General features: G+C 45.6%; 1 protein-coding gene across 4 annotated transcripts in view; it reads right to left on the bottom strand.

The window, feature by feature from the left end:
• The window catches only part of GAB2 (GRB2 associated binding protein 2), a 186,749-nt gene that overhangs the window by 160,567 nt on the left and 11,978 nt on the right, over nucleotides 1-14,204 (bottom strand). The window contains exon 1 of one of the 4 annotated variants that reach the window (XM_084842484.1): nucleotides 7,909-8,061. The exons of the other annotated variants lie outside the window; for them this stretch is intronic. Within the exon in view, the coding sequence (XP_084698610.1) occupies nucleotides 7,909-7,971 (63 nt within the window). The 5' untranslated portion in view covers nucleotides 7,972-8,061. Of the gene's footprint in view, nucleotides 1-7,908; nucleotides 8,062-14,204 lie in introns of those variants that run through there. 4 annotated transcript variants of the gene reach the window in all.

Genomic DNA, 14,204 nt, shown 5'->3' on the forward strand with positions numbered 1-14,204 from the left:
CTGGAGTTAAAATCACTGGAAGAAACATTAACAATCTCTGATATGCAGATACCACCACTTTGATGGCTGAAAGCGAGGAGGAGCTGAGGAACCTCATGATGAAGGTGAAAGAAGAAAGTGCAAAAGCTGGGTTGCAGTTAAACCTCCAAAAAACCAAGATTATGGCAACCAGCTTGATTGATAACTGGCAAATACAGGGAGAAAACGTGGAGGCAGTGACAGATTTTGTCTTTCTAAGTGCAAAGATTACTGCAGATGCTGACTGCAGCCAGGAAATCAGAAGATGTTTACTTCTTGGGAGGAGAGCAATGACAAATCTTGATAAAATAGTGAAGAGCAGAGACATCCCACTGACAACAAAGATCCGCATAGTTAAAGCAATGGTATTCCCCATAGTAGCCTATGGCTGCGAGAGCTGGACCATAAAGAAGGCTGAGTAAAGGAAGATAGATGCCTTTGAACTGTGGTGCTGGAGGAAAATTCTGAGAGTGCCTTGGAGTGCAAGAAGATCAAACCAGTCCATACTCCAGGAAATAAAGCCAGACTGCTCAAATGAGGGAATGATATGAAAGGCAAAACTGAAATACTTTGGCCACATCATGAGAAGACAGGATACCCTGGAGAAGATGCTGATGCTAGGGAAAGTGGAAGGCCAAAGGAAGAGGGGCCGACCAAGGGCAAGATGGATGGATGATATTCTGGAGGTGACGGACTCGACCTTGGGGGAGCTGGGGGTGGTGACGGCTGACAGGAAGCTCTGGCGTGGGCTGGTCCATGAAGTCACGAAGAGTCGGAAGCGACTGACCAAATAAACAACAACAACCCTCACATTATGCAGAGATCAGGCAGGCTGCTGCCAGGAAGTGCTTCAGGGATGCCAAGAGCAACCCAGTTACTGCACTGATGGAACCCGGGTCACGAGTTTTACTAGTCTTAATGCTGCACCATTGCTTTATTTATTTTATATTTATTCATTTATTTCATTTCTATACTGCCCAATAGCTGAAGCTCTCTGGGCGGTTCACAGAAATTAAAACCAACAAACACAGAGTACAACAATATAAAATATAAAAACATTAAAACCACAATATAACAATACAACCAGAATACAACCAGCATAAAACTAGCAGCAATGCAAAGATTTAAAATACAGATTTAAAACAGCAAAGCTAAAAGTCTAGAAAGCTAAAATGCTAAAATGTCTGGGAAAATAAAAAGGTCTTCACCTGGCGCCGGAAGGAATACAATGTAGGTGCCAGGTGAACCTCCCTTGGGAGCTCATTCCACAGCCAGGGTGCCACAGCAGTAAAGGCCCTCCTCCTAGTAGCAACCCGCCTCACTTCCTTCGGCAGGGGCTCATGGAGGAGGGCCGCTGAGGATGATCTTATGGTCCCGGCATGCACCTATGGAAGGAGGCGATCCTTCGGATAACCTGGCCCCAAGTCGTTAAGGGCCTTTTTCACTCTTAAGGCACGCTCAGCTTGGCAAGGTGACAGGAGACTGTTTGGCCTAATTACAATCTTATGAAAATGCCAATATCATGGAAACACATCAGTGCTCAGTGATGTCACTTCATGGTCCAGGGTGACAATGCAACTGATATTGGTATGGCCAGAGCCTCCAGTTCAGTCTTCCCATTCAGACAACTGCCCACATTCCCAAAGGGCCCGTACAGCAGGCAACGTCAGCTCACAACTAACAGAAAAGATGAAACAATTGCCATGAGCAGAGAACTCACACGGAGCAGGGTGCATGTGCAGTGAAGGTTGCAGCCACTGTGAGCATGGCAGCCTAAGTCCTTCTAGCTGACATCAGTTCTCTTGGCTTGGCCATGCAGAGAGAGACGCATGGTTTTACTCAAACCAGATTACTGAAATTGCATTAAGCATCACTGTGGACATGCTAAATTAGGACTGAGTAGCCTATTCTTGCCTGGTACCAAGCTCCTAACTGCTTTGAGCTGGATTTAGAGAAAGAAAATAGATTAAATCGCTCTTAATCCAAATTGCTTTATTCATTTCCCCCTATGTAGATCTGGCATGCCAGCCCACGCTCTGCAGTGCTGTTACACCATTCTCCCATTATCCAAATTGATTCCTTCCTTTGCAGTGACCATTTCCTAAAGGCCAAAAAACCATCAACAACAGCTGTCCTGTAGTTTGCAGCACCCACATGCCTTGTGAGACAAAACAGAAACACATGGACGAGAGTTTGCAAGAAAAAAGGCTTAGCAGAATCACCATCCATTATGCTGCTTAGTCATACTGGGAAGTGTTATTTATAGTCAAGTCAAAATACTGAGATTTGCCTTCATTATGGCTAAGAAGGGAAATTCTAAGGACCACAATGTGATACTATCATACAACGCTCCAGGAACCCAAACTTGGGATCTGGGCACTAGAACACACATACCCTTGCACTTGAATGCAGATTCTGGGTGATGTCCTACAGGGTATTCTCAGTTCATGCAGGGCACAGCTCAGGCCAACCGGTCCTCAGTGCTGCCCCATGTAAACTAAGAGTGTGGCCACTACTTCCTGCAGCAGCACATTACAACTGAAAACAGGTAGTGACGGGCAGACTGTTTTTCACGGAAGCTTGTCTACCATTATAGAATCATAGAATAGTAGGGTTGGAAGGGGCCTACAAGACCATAGAGTCCAACCCCCTGCTCAATGCAGGAATCCAAGTCAGAGCATCCCTGACAGATGGCTGTCCAGCCTCATCTTGAATGCCTCCAATGTGGGAGAGCCCACCACCTCCCTAGGTCATGGGTTGCATTGTTGTATTGCTCTAACAGTTATGTATTTTCTCATCAGGGAACCCTTAATAAGCTTCTGAAGAACACCTAATGACGTAGGTCGAAATACACTGCAATGGAGAATCTTAGATATGAGACATGTTCATACACATACACACAGTGCTAAAGAATCCAAATCTGTCAAGTTTTCCCTTCAGGTTACTTCCATATTCACCTCTGTCACCAGCCTGGAACACTTTCTGAGAAGTACTATACCGGGGTCCTCAACCATTTTGGACCCTTGGGCACATTTGGGAATTACATTTGGGCACCATCACAAAATGTCTACAGTGGATTGCTGCTTTGGCCTCTACCTGTCACGTCTATGGATCTTAGGCTGCACCTTATTCAGCAAAACTTTTGGTTTGTGTCTATTGGACGCCACAATGTCCCTTTAATAAGGGATTGTCTAATTTGGCTAATTGCTGGCGGTGAAATATGGTGAATGCTTCTTTTAAACATACGTTTTGGCAATGTCCAGTAGTTGTTTTTGGGGGAGAGGAGGTTATTACACAGATAAAGTTTGTACTGGAACAGTCTTTAATATTCCCTGATGTACATGCTCTTTTAAATTATTTACCTGTTCCATGGAAATTAACAAATGCTAAGCCTAATGGATTCTCTGTGCCCTTTTAACAGCTAAAGGACTGATATTACAACATTGGAAGGATAAACACTCATCTTCTATAATAAAATCAACTGAGGAACTTACAACATTTGAATGGGTACAACATTTGATTGCCACCTTCAAATGGTTACTTATTTGGATATTTGGTCTGCTTTTATTGATGCCTATGTATAATTGCTATGTATAAAACGTATGAACTTGAGCACGCTCCGGGAGAGAGCGCAGGACAGGAAGGCCTGGCGTGCTATGGTCCATGGGGTCACGAAGAGTCGGACACGACTGAACGACTGAACAACAACAATGTATAATTGCTAGAAAGCTGTATGCATTTAATATGTATTCATTGCTATGTATATATACAAATCCATGTACATATATTAAAAAAATGGAAATAAATTTTAAAAACATAGAAGTTTTGTGGGTGCCTGGGGGCGCCACATTGGAGACCCTTGTCCTATATCTTACCATAAGGCAGGAGCATGGAACCTCTTTCACCCCAAGGGCCAAATTCCATTTTGAAGAAGCTCTCGGTGTGTGTGTGTGTGTGTGGGGGGGCACATTCCAGAGGTGGGTGGCCCAAAGGCAAAAGGGGGCCAGCCAAAAACCAGCATATTTTACTTAAACCTCTTACCTCAAGTACCTGAGCCTTAGGAGAGGCATTTCAACCTTTTAGAATAGGGAGAAAACTGCACAAAAAACAGGAAAGCACCAAAACCCAGGAAAGCACCCCCACTCCCTTTCAGGGATGCGGTCTTCTGGGCTACCCAGGTGGGCTGGGTTTGGATTCCAGGCCTGAACTTCTGCACTCACGCTACAAGGCCTTGTTGCAACAACATGTCAAAATTTGGGAGGAAGTTGCAATGGATAAATTGCAACCACACACGCTGAGAAGATTCGGGCACACCAGGGCAGTATCCTTGGCAGTGTGTTCTGGTTTGCTGGTTTGCATCCTGCCCCTCACTTTAACATTCTAGCCAACACTGCATTCAATCGCACATTGTGCTGCTTTCCCCCAAACATTATGATATCTTCCTGTATTTGCATAAATTTAAAAGAATGATGGGGGTCAGTAGTCAAACAATAAGAAGGCGCTTTACACACACACTTTGACATTGGCAGACTGGCATCTTCTGGAAGAAGGGAAATTCAAATTAAATTTTGTCTGAGATAAACGTACAAATGTGATTTCATCAGTGGTTCCTCTGCTAATTCGTGCTGCCCCCCAACCCCCTGCAAACACACACAGAGAGAAGGGATTCTAGGCTAAAGAGCCAACTGCCTAAAATAAAAAGGGCAATAATTTAAGTCAGGCTAGCAGGCAATCAATGGGCTCTGTTAAGATGATGTGAAGCCCAGTTGTTGTATAAAAACACACGCCTGTGAAGAAAACTAAATACGCTCCTCCATGCACTCAGAGAAAGGACAGAAGGTGGTCACCTTTCGTACCATTTCCTCTTGTGTGTACCAGTTGTTGGTGTGCACTACATTTTGTAATTTATTTATTTACAAAATATATATACCGCCCAACTGGCAGATGTCCTCAGGACGGTTTACAACTGGTAAAAAAAAAAAACCCAAACAACAACACAACCACCACCAAAGCAATGAATACAAGCAACAGAAAATAGTAAAAGGTTAAAAGTATTAAAGAGCCAGCGGTAAAGTTAATCATCAGTGAAACAGATTAAGGATTCAACGTCTGCTGGAAGAGGAAGGTCTTAATTTGGCGTCTAAATGTATACAGTGAAGACACCAGGCAGAACCTGTCTGGGACGAGCAGTCCTCAGACAGGGGACCCACCACAGAGAAGGCTCTTCATTGGTAGCCACCCGCCGCACCATTGTGGGCATCATCCGAACTTGTTAACATATTCAAAAATCAAACTCTCCCAGTTTGGTAATCCCACCTCCAATAAGGCTCGAATGCAAATGTTTAGCACCCCCCCACTGCTGCGCTCATATTGAGTTCACCTCAACCCTTTATCTCTTTACGTTCAGAGGGAGAGGACTTGCTTACCATACCGCAAGCTACTGAGATTCACTAGGCTGTAGTTCAGAAGAGGGCCTTCTCCGTTGCAGCAATTACTTTATGGAATGATCTCCTAGTGTGGAGCGCTTCCACCGACAACTAAGGCATATTTGTTTGCCCGGGCGCTTTCCTGACCTCTAGCATTGCCAGCTACCTTTGGTTATTGCAATAAGATATTTTATTGTCTCATCATAGTTGTATTTACTGGTTTTATTACATTTTATTATGATTTTACTTTATAAACTGCTTTGATTATTATTATTTTTAAAATGAAAAGTGGTGGAGAAATTATTTCGGGGGGGGGGGAAATGTCTCCCTGACAGACTCCTCCCCAGCCCCAGCAAACCTCCCCTTGCATGGAGGACCTGTGTCAGAAAGGGCTTGATTCAGGTAGAAAAGGAATTCCAGGCCTCATCCTTAAAGTTTGGATGCTCCTGAGCAGGCTCAAAAACCTCATTTCCTGCTGGGATTTGTGGGACTTGTAGCTTTCTGTGGCCCCCAATTTAAAGGAATTGGTCAGAGGGCCGAAGAAACTAGAAACCTGACATGCTCCAGCAGGAAATAAGGCTCTTGAGTCTGCTCAGAAGCATCCAGACCTTAAAAATGATCTTACGGCCTCCCATGTCTGTAGAAGCTGTCCCCACTGCCCATCTGCACCCCTTCCCCGCTTGCAAGATGGAACTGGCAGATATTCTTGGGAGGAGACGTAAGCCAGAAGTCTGGTTTAGACGCTATGCTAAGCTTTGTGCAGTTGATAAATTCCTGGTTACTTCAGCTGCCCCCTCTTGCAGCAGGAGCCAAGGAGGAGCAAGCAGACAGTGTGTGCCAGCGTGATTGCTCATTACCGATAACCCAAAACTCTCAGGAATTCTGGCTTCCTGCATGAACGTGGCTCAAGTTACCATAAATCAGGGGTGTCGAACCTCTTTCAGTCCAAGGGCCAAATTTCTTTCTAGAGAAACTTTGGGGGCCTGCATTCCAGTGGTGGGCAGGGCTTAAGGCAAAAAAAGGGGTGGGCCAAAATGCCGGCCTATTTTAGCTAAAAGCTCATACTGTCAGTAACTAAGCCTTATGAGATGCATTTCAAACTTTCAGAATGGGGGAAAATGTGAGAGAGCCAGGAAACCAGCAAACAATCGTTGGAGGAAAGGGGCTGAAGCCAAGAAAAGTCTCCTGGCCCCGAGGTTCTACACCCCTGCCATAAACGCACACCCCTGCTAACCTGTTCCGCTTCTCTTGCCACAACACTTTCGAAAAATAAGTATACCTTTGTTTTCAAAATGGAGGAAAAAAAGCTGCAGATCGAACACACTTGAACACTTACACACTGCCCCCCAAAACAACCACCTTGCATGCATCATATCCGAAGCGCAGAACTTGGATTTTTCTTGGCATGGGTTTTGAACTTCCAAGAGAAGCCCAGCTGAAAGCAACCGGCTCTGGGAGGAAGGATATCACGTGCTGAGAACAAAAATATTCCATACATCGTTGTGATGTATCCTAGGTTTCAGAGCTATTACCAATGGTCCCAGGGGCCTCCTATTTTTAAAGCTGCTTTCCAAAAAAGATTATCTCTTGCTTCACAGCAACACAAGTCAAAGACAGCACAATTCCACGGCTTCCTTGTTCCGTTTTTTTTCCACATACCCAGCATTCAGAAAGAGCAGCAATTCTTAATGTGGGCTGGCTGGCGTCCCTGGGATAACCTGCCATGCAAATCGGGCAGCTTTTCCACACGGCCACAGGCCTCCTTTTTAGCAATCTGAAACGGGCCTAGAGAAAGTGGTTTGATTCACACAGTAACGCCGCTACACTGACACCAAGAACAAAGAGGCAGCGTTTACACAGAGCTCAGAGAACGTTCTTCGTCCGCGGTGTGAGCCCTGGCTGATTCCCAGCATTGCAGCTTGCATTAAAACAGAACTTATCTAAAAGAAGCCAAACACTGAATCAAACTTCAGCCTTGCCTCTCCCCTAGGGAATCAGGTAGAACACTCATGCATGACCGTTTGCCTTGCCTTAAAAAATAAAAGATCACACACTTAGGTTGCAATCCTATGTATGATTAGACAAAAAAAGTGAACATGCATAGGACTGCACCCTTAGCCTTTCACTTGAAAAACTAACCCATGGAATGTGGAGGGTGAAGAACGCTACACCACCAGGTTTTCTCTGTTCAGGCTGCACCATATCAAAAACCTACAGAGCCTTTTGTTTTGAACCACTTGCCCCAGGAACAGTAGGTTTGTTTAGAGAACACCAAGGTTGCCACTACCCTGCCAGGTTACATCTGTCTTCACCCTACGATCTCACTAATACAGCAACAAAACACCCCATGCAGTGAGATCTGAAGCGGATGGTGCGTGACAGGCATATGCACCAAGGCTAATTAAGAAACTTATTGCTGACGAGACGGAAGCCAACAAGCACGGTTGGAACTATTCTCGTCTACCTGCAACAGATTGCGCAGCTGTACGTGGTGCCACCACCGTCTGCAAATGCTGATTATCCTCATGGAAAGTCATGTTCATTTTTAGCTCTGGATTCATTACTCATGGTGGGTCATGCTCAGAGCTGAACATAAATGATTTATCTTGCTTTGGAGTCCTCATGCCCTATAAGAGACATTTAAGGACAAGCAGCAAGATGTACAAAGAAGGGCACATAAGAAAGTCTTCTCCCCCACCTGATGTGGCCTGTTCCTGCAGATAAACAGGCCACGTGAAGGCTGCCTGTTCACATGCAAATTTGGCCACGTAAGGCAGAGTTCAACATCTTTTCAAAACTGTTTTAGTATAAGCATGTTTCTAGGTCTCATTATTGTAATGAATAATTTGGAAACCTCTCCCAACCCTTTCCTATTCCTTGCCCCCAAGGTGGCAGAATATATACATCTGTCATAGAACAGTCTCTGGTTCAGGGCTTGTTGGTTTTATTTTTGCCAACTGGGTACTAGAATCTCACTCTTGCTGTTTCTGCTCATTTTCTTTCTTGAAAAATTTACAGGGATTTAAAAAATCATAGTGCTACGTTTTCCCACGTCAGCTCCCCCAGATTTTCTTCCACAAAAACAATCTCAAAAAATCTCTTCTGGGAAAGAACACCATTGGAATTGGTCCTTGGACATACTGCTTTCGGCTTGACTGACATTTGTGTATCTTCCTCCTTTATTCAAAGTATATTTTGAGCAGCTTTTTACCATTATGCTCATGAATAACTCTTGGATCTGAGGGAAGCCGGTAGAGAAAAACACCATTTTTAAATTCTACAGTTGATTATACCCAACTTTCTCATTGTACCTCCCCTCCCTCCCCTCCCCAGTTCCTCTTGCAGCGTGCCTGGTGCACATAGTGTCAGATTTGAATTTCCAATGGGAAGAGCGCAGGATGATACCCAAATGAAGAAGCTCATTGTTTCACAGGTCAAGGATCAAGGATGTGATGTCAGGATGTTGGGGAGCAAAGTTAGCAGCTGCGTTCCATCATCTCCTCTTCGGCAGGGTCGCATGTTTTCACTCAGTATCTGTTGGGTACCGTTGGAAAATAGTGCACAGATCAGTCACAGTGACATACTGGCTAGATGGACAAGGTATAATACAGCTCCCTGTGTTATTCTTATTATTTCTTAGATGCCTTTCTCAAAAAAAGACTCAAGGCGACTTACAACAAAATTAAAACATACATTAAAAACAGCTAAAGACAATCATCCACTAAAATACCACCACCCCATCCACCAACTAAAACATCAGTGACAACCATAAGCAAGTCAATGGATGCAGTAAAGATCCCACCATATGCCATCAAATGCCTGGGACAGGGGAAAGTCTTAACCTGGCACCGAAAAGATAACAATGCTGGCACCAGGCGGGCCTTGCTGGAGAGAGTATTGCACAATCAAGGGGGCCGCCACCAAGAAGACCTTCTCCCTTGCTGCCATCCTCTGAACCTCCCTTGGAGGAGACACTCAGAGGAGGGCCTCAGTTGTTGATCGTAGTGTATGTGTAGGTTCATTCCAGAGAAGCAAGAGGCAAGCCCAGTCTCCCTTCCACCTTGGCTTTTTTTTTTTTTTTTTTTAATCAACCTAAGGTGAATAGATAGCTTTGATAACAGACTCTGTCTCCAGCCCAGCCCCACCAGAACAGAAATCTCTTGGCTCTGTTCCTGGGACCGTCCAGAGGCCAGTATTCTTCTTCTTCTTAAGTTTGAGCCTTCTCCTTGGCCAGTATTGGAAACGGGAGGCTGGACAAGATGAACTCTTAGTCTGAGATAGCATGATCATCACCACCAGCACAATAATACCACTTAAACGTTTGTAAAGTGCTTTCAAATATTCAAGGTGTTTCACATGTGTTAACCAGCTTAATTCCTTACAACAGTCCTGTAATGTCTGTAGTGTAGAAGACAGCAACCAAAATTAGCAAGGGGCAACTCCCCAAGGAGGAAAGGCTACAGTGTTTCAGTCTGTTCACCTTAGAAAGGTGTGTAAGGGTACACATGATAGAGGCGTATAAAATTATGCCTGGTGTGGAGAAAGCAGATAGGGAGTTTTTCCTCCCTTTCTCATACTAGAACCTGGTGTCATCCAATGAACCTGAACGGAGGGAGATTCAAAAGACAAAAGGAAGGGCTTCTTCACGCATTGCATCGTTAAGCCGTGGGATTCGCTACCACAAGATGTTGGGATGGTCGCCAACTTGGACAGCTTTAACGGGGCAGTATACAAATTCACTTCCCCAGTAGCAACGTATGGCTGTGAGAGCTGGACTATAAGGAAGGCTGAGCGCCAAAGAATCGAACTGTGGTGCTGAAGAAGACTCTTACGAGTCCCCTGGACTGCAAGGAGGTCAAATCAGTCCATCCTCAAGGAAATCAACCCTGACTGCTCATTGGAAGGACAGAGACTGAAGCTGAAGCTCAAATATTTTGGCCACCTAATGCGAAGAGAAAACTCCCTGGAAAAGACCCTGATGCTGGGAAAGATTGAGGGCAAAAGGAGAAGGGGACAGCAGAGGATGAGATGGCTAGATAGCATCACCGATGCAATGAATATGAACTTGAGCACACTCCAGGAGAGACAGGACCACAGGAAGGCCTGACGTGCTATGGTCCATGGGGTCACGAAGAGTCGGACACGACATAACGACTGAACAACAACAAATACAAATTCATGGAGGACATGGCTATCGATGGCTACCAGCCATAATGGCTATATGCTACCCAGGGCTGGCTCCAGGTTTTTGAGGACCCTCGGGCAAGACACCCTTCACGGGCCCCTCCTCTCCCCTCAGCGAGTCTTCCTTCTGTCACCACGGTCACCAGTGGCTATACCTCTTCCTTCTCCTTTTCATCACCACCACCACTTGCTTGATTGACAGACACAGTCAGTGAGCAAAGAGGCAGGGACATCGGCAGCTCCTCCTCCTCACAACCACCGTTGTCTGTGTCAAAGCAAGATGCGGGTGAACGAGCCAGTTGGAATGGGAAAGAGGAGCAGCTGCAGGGGGCTCTTCCCAGTGGGCCCCTGCTGGGGTGTGGGCCCTCGGCAGGCGCCCAACCATGCCTGCCCTTGACGCTGGCCCTGAGGCTACCTCTAAGGTCAAAGGTGGCATGCTTCTGTACACCAGTTGCTGGGGAACATTAATGGGAGGGTGCTGTTGTGCTCATGTCCTGCTTGTGGCTGTCCCATAGGTATTGTAGTTGTGCACTGCGCAATTCGAATGCTGGGCTATATACGCCTTTGGCCTGATCCAGCAGGGCTCTGATGTCAGTATTAATTTCTCACTATATTGCAGGGCTGAAGCTGGGGGGGGGGGGAACGAATGGCTTTCCTTCGCTCACCTAGCGAATCCATGGCAGTGGTGATGTTCAAACCAGCGCTGTGCCGAATATTTCTCCCATATTATATGTGGTCCGCCTTTGAAAACTGTCTGGAAACTTCAGCTGGTCCAAAATAGGGCAGCAAGATTGTTAACAGGGACTGGCCAATGAGCTCATATTACGCCAGTACTTTTCCAGCTGCGCTGGCTGCCAGTCCATTTCTGGGCCCAATTCAAAGTACTGGTATTAACATTCAAAGCCCTTAGTGGCTTGGGGCCAGGTTATCTGAGGGATCGCCTCCTCCCATATGTGCCTGCCCAGACCTTAAGATCATCAGCAGCAGCCCTTCTCCGTGAGCCCCTGCCAAAGGAAGCGAGGCAGGTGACTACTAGGAGGAGGGCCTTTTCTGCTGTGGCACCCCTGCTGTGCAATGAGCTCCCTAGTGAGGTTCGCCTGGCACCTACATTATATTTTTTCTGGCACCAGGTGAAGACCTTTTTATTTTCCCAGGCATTTTAACATTTTAGCTCTTTAGACTTTTAGCTTTGCTGTTTTAAATCTGTATTTTAAATCCCTGCATTGCTGCTAGGTTTTATTCTGGTTGTATTGTTATACTGTGGTTTTAATGTTTTATATGTTTTGTATTGTTTTATTGTGTGCTCTTCGGTTTTAATTTTTGTGAACCGCCCAGAGAGCTCTGGCTATTGGGCGGTATAGAAATGAAATAAACAAACAAATAAATTTTTCCTGACCATTCTCATTCAATTTGACAGAAAAGAAATTGCTTTTGAAAAGAAATTCAACGGAGAAATTTTGGAGAAATTCTCATGGCGTTTGGGGTTCGTGGGTTTACCTTACTTGTGAGGTGGCTGAGGAGGGTGCATGAGTGTCCTGACCATCATTGTACAGTAGTCTCTGTGGCAGCCTGTAGCCTCCTCGGCTTCCCGCACTTCAGTTAAAGCCATCATGAGGAAGACCTTGTGAGGCAATTCCTCCCATGCGGCTTTTTCAGTTCAGGAATTGCAGGCGGCCTGGGAGGCTGCAGAGCAATGGACAGATGTGTAATAGGGAGAGAAAACACACACAGTGCCCTCAGCCACCTCGCCGTGATTTGGTAAGCTCAAAAATACCACCAAAGGAAATTCAAAATTTTGCCTCAGAAAAGTGAAAGCCTCACCACAGGTGATGGTATTGCCACCTACAGAAGCAGTGCAACAAACTCAAAACCCTTAGGCAAAAAGAAAGGGCCTGTGGCACAACCCCTGCCAATAGTGAGCCCTATCTGTGAGAAACTGTGGGAGAATTTCTCCTCCCCTAGGAGAAATTCGATGGAATTGTCCCCCCAATTTCTCTGCCCACAAATAGGGTGGAGAATTTTGAGAGGCCATCTGCGCACAGCTCTAATATAAACCAGGGACATCGCAATTCATGGCCCAGTCCCTTAACTGCTACACAATCCCGGCCCCTTCTTACAACTTGATGATTTCACAAGGTGGCAATCTGAGCCCAGAACTGTACTTCTGCCTCCCCACAAGTTGTGATCACCTCCCCCCACCCTCAGGATTTGGACTGTTTTCACTTTCCAGTATCGTAACCCACACGTTCCTTCACACCTGCCAGTTTGCTACTGAGCTATGCAGGAAAAAATGTGGTCACATGGATTACGTCTTGTAGAACTGTGTTCCTGGTTTTGACACTTGCCTGACAAAAAATCTTCAGATTTCAAAACAAAGAACCGAGTGCAACCATGCACGCCCTCTTTCCTGCAAAGCAACACACATTCAAACATTCAACGCCTTCGCTTTGGATGGCAGCCACAAGGGGAAAAAACTTTTTTGCATAAAGCAAAATCGATCCTTGGCAAGGTATTTCCATAAAAGTCAACCGAGTGACATTCTTGCAAATGTTGACAGGTAATTGGTCTGGGATTGAAGGCTTTTAAACACATGTTCTCTCTATTATTATTATTACTAAATTCTTACCAATTTTTGAAAGAAACGCCCACACACCAGAACCCTTTGAATTCACCTACATTTTAATACAGGACTTTGAAGCAATGATTTTTAAAATGTATTTTACACAAAGGAAGGGTTGCAGCCCTATTCTGTCTGTGTATTCTTAGCTATGAGTAAGTATAATGGGTTTGGTGGGACTTACTTCCTTATGTGGCTGTAATCATTTGGAATGAGTTAGAAACTTCCCCAACTGGGTGCCCTCCAGATGTTTTGGACTTTAGCAAGCATGGCCAATGGACAGGAATGGTGGGAGTTGTAGTCCAAAACATCTGGAGGGCACCAGGTTGGGGAATACTGGGTGAGAGTAAACAGTAAGGAAAATGTATACCAATACAACCATATATACTTGCTAGAGTTTATCCTAGTCTCAATACTGTAGTGCCCTCCCCTATTTTCACCACTGAGTGGCGGGAAAAAACCCTATGAGCATATCTTGTTGCTTAATACCCTGTCGAGCAAAGGCCTGGATGTGCCTGATCTTGTCTGATCTCAGAAGCTAAGCAGGGTCAGCCCTGGTTAGTACTTGGAGACCGCCTGGGAATCAGGCTTCCTGCACTGAGCAGGGGGTTGGAGTCGATGATCTTGTAGGCCCCTTCCAACCCTATGATTCTATGAGATCTATATGCAGGATAGCCACCTGCAGTCTCAAGCGATACACCCTAGACACTGGTTTGCCCCCTCAATGAGAACTAGGGCCTTATTTTACACAGGCAGAGCCAGCCCAACACACTTTGCTGACTGAGGCAACAGAAAAGATGGTGTCCCCTTCCCACTCCATGTACTGAAGCCAGCTGGATTAGCAGTTAAATCATACTGGCTACGGGATAGTATCCTCCACTATGCCTGAAGCAGCAGGGTAGTTTAGTGGGGCAAGGACAGGCTGTGTGGCATACAGAGCTCCATCCTCCAATGGAGAG

Source organism: Heloderma suspectum, chromosome 3, assembly GCF_057233095.1.
Source record: "Heloderma suspectum isolate Gila_16-S chromosome 3, 16-S_ref, whole genome shotgun sequence".
Lineage (NCBI taxonomy): Eukaryota > Metazoa > Chordata > Lepidosauria > Squamata > Helodermatidae > Heloderma > Heloderma suspectum.